This window comes from Convolutriloba macropyga, chromosome 5, assembly GCF_964194025.1.
Source record: "Convolutriloba macropyga chromosome 5, txConMacr16.3, whole genome shotgun sequence".
Taxonomy (NCBI): domain Eukaryota; kingdom Metazoa; phylum Xenacoelomorpha; order Acoela; family Convolutidae; genus Convolutriloba; species Convolutriloba macropyga.
In genome coordinates this window covers 41,130,245-41,139,814 of record NC_134472.1, presented here as the reverse complement: position 1 = coordinate 41,139,814, position 9,570 = coordinate 41,130,245, and the positions used below count along the sequence as shown (strand labels likewise).

Genomic DNA, 9,570 nt, shown 5'->3' with positions numbered 1-9,570 from the left:
AATATTGTTTACGATATGTCTTATGATAAATGAAATAGTTCTGGGTTACAGTAAGATTACCTACCCGGGTTGAGGTGCCAGACGGAAAGTCGATATGTCCAGACCGAAATGAACGCACAAGGGGGTGTCGTGCGTTCAAAATTACACCGTTTGTAAATACATTGAACGCAGGAAAGTCTAAACATAGGTATCTTTGAACGCACGTTGAACGCACGAAAAATTTTGAACGCACAAAAGTCTGGATATAGACATTTTCTGTCTGGGAGAGTCTGGACATCGACATTTTCCGTCTGAGACCTCAACCTGGGAACGGAAAACGGGGTAAAAGAGATAGCAATGGACACGTGAACAATTCAATTGAGGAATAGTGCTACAATGGCATAATGGACTTAAATCGAACCACGATGAATACTATATTCATTTTAAAAATATGAAAAAAACTAAGTTTCAACTTTGATTTAAAAAATGAATTTACACATGAGCAAACTTAATACAGATTTGCCACAGATCCAACTCTAATTCCGACCTCAAATCTGCTCTTGAGCTCTCAAATAAGTTTGTTTGTGTTCGATTTGATCTTGTTAATATTTTGACTTGGAGTTATTGGCCGCTGCTGGTATGTTTTGGGTGCGCTTAAATACACTTTGAAATTTGTGGCAATATTTAATCTGGTGGTGTGACGGTTCTGGTTTAATAATCACCTCATGTTTCTTGAGATTAATTCAAACCATGATTTTTGTTTTGGATTTTCTTTTCCTTTTCTTCACTCTCGTCATTCAGTTGCGTCAAAACAACCAACTCCTATATTGTAAAATTTCAAATTTCTTCAACTTTTAATAGTATGCTTAATAATATAATATTAATAGCTTTCTGTGCATACTTTTATACGAATTTTTCCATCGGAACTGAACAAATTCCATTCAAGCGTGCAATTAGAGCTTCTATAACAAACGGAGCTCCAGTTTCTGGGCCCAACTTTTTTGTCCGGATTATAGTTGGGCCACAAAGTGACAGTCCATTTTATTGTGGGGGTGCAATTGTGGGCCAAGTTTGGTTGGTGACTGCTGCTCAATGTGTTCACAACCAAACTAGTAAGATTCCAAATTACTTCCCACAGGTTTTAAACAACAGGGCAACTTTAATATTAGCATTGCATTCAGATTTGGCTTGATGAGACTGGCCAAAAACGGTCTCAATTTTGCAGGATGTATTCGTTTGAACCGTATTAGATACTGTTTTTTTTAAAAAAAATTGACAATTTTTGAGGAATCTTAACCGTTTTTTTAGGCATCGGCAATTTTGGTCGATTGTTAAGGAAATGACGATCGTCCGACTTTTCCTATCGTTATTTTAGTGTTATACCGAATTTGTTATGTCGTTTTTTGAACATAGTGGCAAAAGATTTATTTTAATGTTTTCATGTTCCAAAGGTGTTTTACGGAATCTCTTTTTAGATTAAAAATTACGAGGCCAATGTCCGAAAAATCGAGTACGTTTACTCGATATTGTCGGGCTTTTTCCCAGCCCATGTGTTAAAATTAGAGTTGTAAGCGTGTGTGGAAACGAGTTACACTAGCCCGTACCCTAGAGCCACCCCACCCTATTTCAGAGCTGATTCTTTACATCCCAGTAGCATATCAAAGGTTCAGGATTGAATCAGGGCATATGCAGTCTATTTGAACACAACTATGCGCATAAGCCAATTTAGTTCTAATTTGCTCCAAAATATTGCGTGAAAAAACACACTACAAAATTGCAGGTAAATTGATTATAAATTGCAGGTAAATTTACCTAGATTTTGCAAGTAAATTGTTGGGTTAATGCTCATGACAAGGTCTTACTATGAACGACGATGACTTATTTCAAGAAAATTCTATTTGTTACTGACATTTGCTGAATGTATGCTTAAATTATGACATTTTATGACGGACATAGAATGAAAAGAATTTAGAATGAAAAGCTACACCTCAAGGCGGTACTTGAAACAGCCCTTTAAACTTCGAAAGAGGCCTTCCTGAACAGACTACTTTTAACTTTATTCTGTTGAACAGGTGAGACTGTTGTCGTACAAACTGAGATGTCTGTGAAACCTCGGAAGTGGTCATGCACAGGACTTCACTCAGTCAAGAGAATCTACATCTCTTCCGTGTAGGTCAAACAAAACATTGCACCAACACAACAAAAATTTTATGTTGCTTAGTTTATTGCTGAGATGGTTTTAATTTAAATCAACAGTCCACTAATTGAGTTTACCGTCTCCCTCCTGTTTTTTAATATCATCAATTTCTTTCTCTTTTTTTGTTTACTCAGGCAATTTGTTCAACTCCCCTCTCATTGGGTGAGTCGAGAAGAATCACTTAATATAATATTATACAAAAATGAAACAATCATTCCGCGAGGTTATTACTCAATTTATTCGGCGTCTAAATATTTCCGTATTTTTCGGGCGATCTATTTTTAATTTTGGGCTTTATCCCATTCTCGTAAAAGATAGCTTCTGTAAAAAATTGTAGTCATCCTTCAAAAATGCGCCAACTTTGAACTGGAATGATCGCTCATCTCATACCTCTTTACAAGGGGTTGATGCTCTCAGGATGCAAAACAAAGTCTTGTTTTGACCCAGCTCATAATTGTGGAATAATTTTTCTCACATTGACGAAAATCTATTTGCTAGTCTTTTGAAGAAGATTCACATGTGAATTTAAGGAACATTGACGCTACTTTTTTGAACATTACTATCACAAAAAGTCATAACTTTATTGTTTGGCAATGTAAAAGTTGAAGCGGGACGCAATCAATGCTATAGTGTACAATTAAAAGCATAAATCACAACAAAATTACGTTAAAAAAATGGTTGCAAAATTCCTCAGTGATGTTTTTAAAGATTAAACTAGTCAAAACTCACGCCACGAAAGACATTCAGAATTATTCACGCTATCAGGAATTTGATCTTTGTAGTGCTTTAATAACGATTTTTTGAACACACTGTTGCCAGTTTTGAAATCTCTGAGTTGATTTGGTAGTGAATTCCATTTTTTTTGACGTAGCATGGAAAAAGACTTGTCCAGAAAGAAGTTGATCTGTAGTCATGGAAAAGTATTTTTTGAGTACGTTCGTTAATGGAGTATTTTGCACTTGGCTTGGTAAAATCAGTGTCGTATTGAATGCATTTTTTTCTCGCCTGATATAATTTCTGAGATTACTAATCGAAAGTTGATCAATTCTCTGTTCAATCCCGATTACCTGTTCTTTTAATTCTTAAGCGCCGTGACGAATTGCATTTTCAGCGGAAGAACACCTTTTTAAGACCCCAGTGCAGCTACTTTTCTAGAGAAGTCATCATAGGTTTTCTAATGTGCTTAATAAATTAAGAGCAATAACTGTGATGTGGCAAAACAATTGAATGAAGTAAAATTGCTAAGCTTGATTTTGAGAGCTGAGTTCAAATTGAGTCTATTGTTTTTATCCCCTGAGACATCTTCTTTAACGTTTGTTTAACCTGATTCATGAAACTGAGACTGCTATCAATTGTTAGTCCTAAATTTATAAAATCATTATATAAGTTGATTACCTTGTTATCTACTAATATTCTGTCCTGGTTTTTGTTTTTTTTTTATCATTTTGTTTGCTGAAATGAACGAACTCTGTTTTTGAAGAATTCAAATTTAATTGATGTTCTCTGAAGTAGTTTGCTAAATTATGTATGTTTCATTCCAGAGATTTTCTTGCTGTCTTTTCATCCTTGTTAGAGGCAAAAACTAAGCAATCATCAGCATACTGTATCATTGTTACAATAGAATCAATAGCTGTAAAAAGATCGTTTACATATTAATTGAACAAGAGAGGTCCCAATACGGTTCCTTGTGGTACACCTCTGACAACTTATATCCAGTTGGCGTAAATTGAATCTAATTTTAAACGTTGAAGTCTGTTAGAAACAAAGCTTTTTATAAGGTTCTGTGCATCGCAATCAAAGCCAATTATTTTTAGTTTTTCTAATAGGATATCACGACATTTGGAATGAAGTGCTTTGAGAGATCTAAAAGTGCAGTTTGGACAATATTGTTTGAGTCAGTACTTTAGAGTTGTTACTTTAGATAAGCAAAAGCAATACATGTACTTTTTCATTAATTTTGATAACGTTCCAGGACTAGCTTGCGATATAAAACATGCAAAAAACAATCCCAAATTGAATAAAAATATAGGAGCACTTCGTACTACAAATAGTGTTGTTCTTGAAACAGGACTATTTGCTAAATTTAAATTTCCTATTCAAATCTGATTTTTTCATAGTTCAAGAACTAGTTTTTCTAAGTTTTGAGCTCTCTTGTCCAAATCAACTGAGTGCATCAAACCAAACAATAGCACCAAATCCCGATTGCTCTGAGATACCAAAAAGTTGTCGAGACTGCTTCTCATTGATGCCACTGCTAACACAACGTTTTTTCTATTGGCGTTGACTCAGTTAAGTTGGACGCTCCGTGATAAAGAGGTGACGGCTTTTTTGTTTTTCCTGAAGATTTTCGGTTACTGTCTTGCCGTCTATCACGTCTAAAGTCCTGATCACTTTAACTGAACAATTATCTACAATTAAACTTATAGCCCCCTTCACATTTACCTCCCTCATCATTTTAGCAAACGATCTAGTTGTATCTTCCTCATTAACTTCTTATTTGCCAAATCCTTTATTTGTGGGTTGGATGCATCGTCTATATAATTGAAATAATGAGGTGAATTTTCCTGCTGACCAACCATGCAATCTATTTTTAATCGTTACCTTAACAACCTTTGAGTACTTTACTTTCTTGCCTTTCTGCCGAATTAATGCTGAGAACATAATGGAAGGAATGGAAAAGTCTGGTGGAAAGTTTATCCTTAAAAGCGTTACCACCTCTCCGGTTAACAGTTTAATTTAATTTTTTCCTATTTTCATAAACAGATCTTTTTCGATATCAGCAAATCTGTTGTCACGTTGACTTATCCTAAAAAGAATCATTTATAAATTGCTCTGAGCCTTTCAAAATCGACAAATTTTACGTTACATTAACTTAGGTGACGCAATTTACCCCACTTATTGGATTTAAAGTGAAATCTAATCACTGAAAAAGGTTCAATCTAGCGTAAAATTTTCATTGGCAGAGCAGTGGTTAGCTCTAAAACAGATTACATTGAAGAGAAGACCCATAGACGTTGGAATGTTGATAACACATTTTTGCCCTATAACTCTTAGGTGCGTTACATATACTTGAAACACATTATCCGTAAAAAAATTTAAACTTTTTCTATTAGGCATATTTTTGGGTGTTTATTGGCGATAGAATAAACTTCCAACTGAAAACACTTGTCCATTACATAACCAGAATCTTTTTTAAATGACAAATACAAAGAAAAAAGATACAAACCTCATAAAAAGTAACGACGGTAGTTTGTTAGATACTCTGTTGTTCTCCTGCTCTGAAATCTTCTTTAGGCACATAAACTCTCAAAATTCTACTAATTAATTTTCATTTACGAGTTGCAGCAGTCAAACACTAGAAATGAGCGTTAAACCAACTTTTTTGCGGCATTAATTCAGGTGGACCTTTTACCTCCACTTTTTTGGTCTAAAAGTAAGAGTTTTGGTTCTAATCGCTGACAAAGATCCAATATAGCATAAAACTGTTATTGGAAGAGCAGTTTTTAGCTCTAAAACTGATTGTGTCGAGGAGAAGACCCATAGAGATCGGAATGTTGATAACACTTTTGTGTTCATTTTATAGCTTTGTAATACAAAAACAACTAGAAAAAGAGCTGGTGAAAAAAAAAACTTCCGTTAAAAATTGCTAATTTTCATTATACGCTCATTCATACGAGAAATCGTGTGATTTTTGATTATGCGAGGAAAACTTTCTCGTGTGAAATTACACGCGACGCATTTTTCACACGAATAATCGTATAAAGTTTGATCACACGAGAAAAAAATCATGTGATTTCACACGAGATAATGTAATTAGAGGAAAATATGATCCAAAAATTAATCAGAAACCACCAGACCTCACCAGACCAATTTGCGAATCAGAAACAGCTATTAGTTTTTCAAGAACGATATTTTTCTACTGCTTTAATCCTAATCTTATAGTGTTCATTTTAGTTTCAAAATGTCAGCCAGGCCACATTATGACGTTGCCCTATTGCAGACTTGGACTGCGTTCAAAAACTACAGGTATTTGTCAATTTGCAACCAGGAACCACAGTTGGGGATGCTTTTGGGTGCACGCGGAATTGGTTCGTTTACCTCAACCAACTCTTATCACAGCAGCCGAACTCAAGAGACGTTTTTCTACGAATCAGTTTTCGAAAGCCCATCCAAAGACAATTTTAACTCATGTCGTGCGGACAACATATGTGTTGAAAGTTTGGTCAGTGAGTCGAATTTATGTCCAAGTGATGTCGGAGATCCGCTGTATACTCTGACATGTGGACAAAGGTTGAAGCCGTGCCTGTATGGTGTTGCTAGTTATTTTGTTGCATCTGATTTCGAAACAGTCAATCAAAAACAACATAATGATTGCAGAGATATTCCTGTATTTGCGCAAGTTATTCCTTTCAGACAGTGGATAATTGACACCATTTCTAGTGATCCATATCCAACAAGACCTTCCTAATTCACTTTTAGTTCCTTTTAAAACCAATTCACCTTTGCAATAAACATATTGTTTTTCTAACTCGTTAACCCCAATTTGCGTCAATTTGTCGCCAGAACGCTACTCCCCCATGTTGAGAAAGACCGACAAAAACGATGTAAGACGCGTCCGTTTTTGTCGGTTTCATCGGTTTTGCTTGTAAGAAGCGTCGGTTTTTTTTCGGTTTCGAAATCGTCGGTATTGGAGTCAAGTCTGACTTCCAGAAAAGACTATTTGAAAGACTTTATTATTTAAATAAATAAAGACTGAAAATACTCTTCCCTGATTGGATAAAAAGGGAATAATATCTTTTCCTTTCTTTCCTTTAAATGTTTACCTGTTTTCCCTCTTCTCAGAAGAGAAGGCTGTTTAGTCAGTACCAGTTACCTACCTGATATAATAATAAAGTATATTTCTCTCTCTCTACTCCGCTCTTGTTTTGTATTGAGATATACGTTAGGCATTAGCATTGGGGCCCGTGCTCTGTCTACTGAAGCTCAGATAGAAGAGTAACAGACTAGAGATATAGAACTTTAGTTAGTCAGGTAAGCCTTAAGAGTACATCTTATTCTTGAGACAACCATAAGACAGTTCCAGAAGTACCCTAATAAAGGTAAGCACAGAACACGTCTTATCTGGTGCGACCAGTGCTGAACTAAATTGGGAAAACAACTCTTAATAAACTAATAACAAAATTATCGTTGGTAAACATAACGCATACAAAGAAAAGAACATTAAGATGGCTTACAAATACGATGAACAAACAAGTACTAACAATTTCTTAATACCATTTACAATTGCTAGCAATTGCTCACAAGAAAACCGTGAAATTATATACAGAATAATAGCAAACTTGAAGAATAACCTCTTCAAAGAAACAAAACATATACAACAGATTAATATAAATAGAAACCATCTAGTACATTATCTACCAGTAATACTACTGGATAGAGATCAAGATAACAAACATTACACATTTACACTAACAGATGAAAAAGGAAATAAAAAGATATTTTTTAATTTCCAAAATGAAACAACACTATCGGATATGCTTAAAATATTCTTAAAAAACATGAGGAATTACAAGATAAAACAAAACTGACAGCAATAACATCTACAACTTACGAAACACTAAGGAATACAGCCGGATACCTAAACGAACATCATCAACAAATACAGTCAGTAAACGATAGATTACGACTAGACATAAAAAATTATAACAATTGGCTAACAAAAATAATTGAATTAAAACCAGATTTGAAAACAACAACATTAGATATAATAAAAATAGTATCTGAATTTACATTCCTATTTTGGTTAGACAACTGCGAACACATTAATGAAAAACGAATTCAATTCGGAGAAACATTTCCCGAGGAAATCAATCATTTATGTGACGAACTCCAAAACATTTGGAATAGCGAACACTATTCAGAACATTTTGAAAGCACATTAAAAGTATGCTCAGATAGCATAAATTTCATTGAAGGATTACAAAGTCATGTAAAAATCACGGATCAAGGTCAGGCAGGATCTTCTTCATTTAACTTATCAAGAAGTCTAACATCGACATCGACATCGATATTCAAACAAATAAAAACTTACAATCAAAACAAAAATCAACAATAAAACCTGATAAACTATTAACATCGAATTTATTTGGAAATCAACAAAATATAGTAGATGACATAGATATCTCAGACTCAGAAGGAAGAGAGATAAGATTTGAAAACCAATTACCACCATCAGTGAACCAAAATGTTCGACGGAAATATCCAACGAGAGATAATCATAATAGAAACAATACATATATTAGTTCTCTAAATGATAACCAGGAACAACACGAACAATATTGGGGACAACAAGCAAATCATTATATGGAACTAAAAGATGAAATAACAGCTACAGTAGCAAATCACACAAATAAACTAATAGATAATCTGGAAATAAAATATCAACAAATGAACAGAAAAATGAAAAAACGACAAGACGAAGCCCTCGAAATGGTATTCGATAGACTAGACAAAACTCTAGAAAACATTCAAAGACAAAATATTTTCAGAACAGAAACCGAAAACATACAGAACAATAGAAACATAGATAATAATAATATGCATCATAACAATAACCAAAATAACAGACAACAAGAAAATCGTACTAGAAGAACAAATTCTATTACAACAGAAGAAAGAGAAACAACTGTAACAGAATCTCCTTTACCATTCTATAAACAAATAACATCAATGAGTATTAATGAAGAACCACAAATAGAATAAAACAATAGTAGTAGTTCAGTACCCACAACAATAAGACCATTCGATGGTACAGACCCAGCATACACTGTTGAAGAATACTTAAATAGTATAGTTGCAGCAATGATATTCAGCAGCGGCATAGAACCAGTAAACAAACCTGAACGTCACCAATGGAAAGTTAAAAGAGCAGCTTTAATATTACATACATTACAAGGACCAGCACAAAATTGGTATTCAACACTCCCGAGTAAAACAAAACTCGATTGGGAAACATTTTGTAAAGAATTCTCAGATATGTTCGACTCGGAAAAGTCAAAACAACAAGCGAAAATAGTATTACAACAATTACAAAAACACACAAACGAATCATTAAGATCATTTGCATTAAGAATAGAAACACTAGTAAAAACAGCATATTCACTGTATACAGAAGATTATAGAAATAGTGTAATGAATCAAATATTCATTAGATGTTTAGACAACGAACTAAAAACAGCAGCGTTGAAAAAACATGCGAATCATAAACAAACGCCAAAGGAGCCAGAGATGCCATTCAAAACATTAGTAGACAAAATCGACGAAATGGATTTAACAAGAACAATAACCAATAATCACAAAAGATTGTACGAAGTCAATCAAAGTACAAGTAATAT

General features: G+C 34.1%; 1 protein-coding gene across 1 annotated transcript; it reads left to right on the top strand.

Moving 5' to 3' along the window:
- The first annotated feature begins 701 nt into the window (after window positions 1-701).
- Window positions 702-6,724, top strand: LOC142340015 (serine protease 45-like). Its single transcript, XM_075390411.1, has 3 exons — window positions 702-1,091; window positions 2,052-2,148; window positions 6,131-6,724. The coding sequence occupies exons 1-3, from the start codon at window positions 842-844 to the stop codon at window positions 6,642-6,644; spliced, it is 861 nt and encodes a 286-aa protein (XP_075246526.1). The 5' UTR covers window positions 702-841; the 3' UTR covers window positions 6,645-6,724.
- The last annotated feature ends 2,846 nt before the right edge of the window (window positions 6,725-9,570 follow it).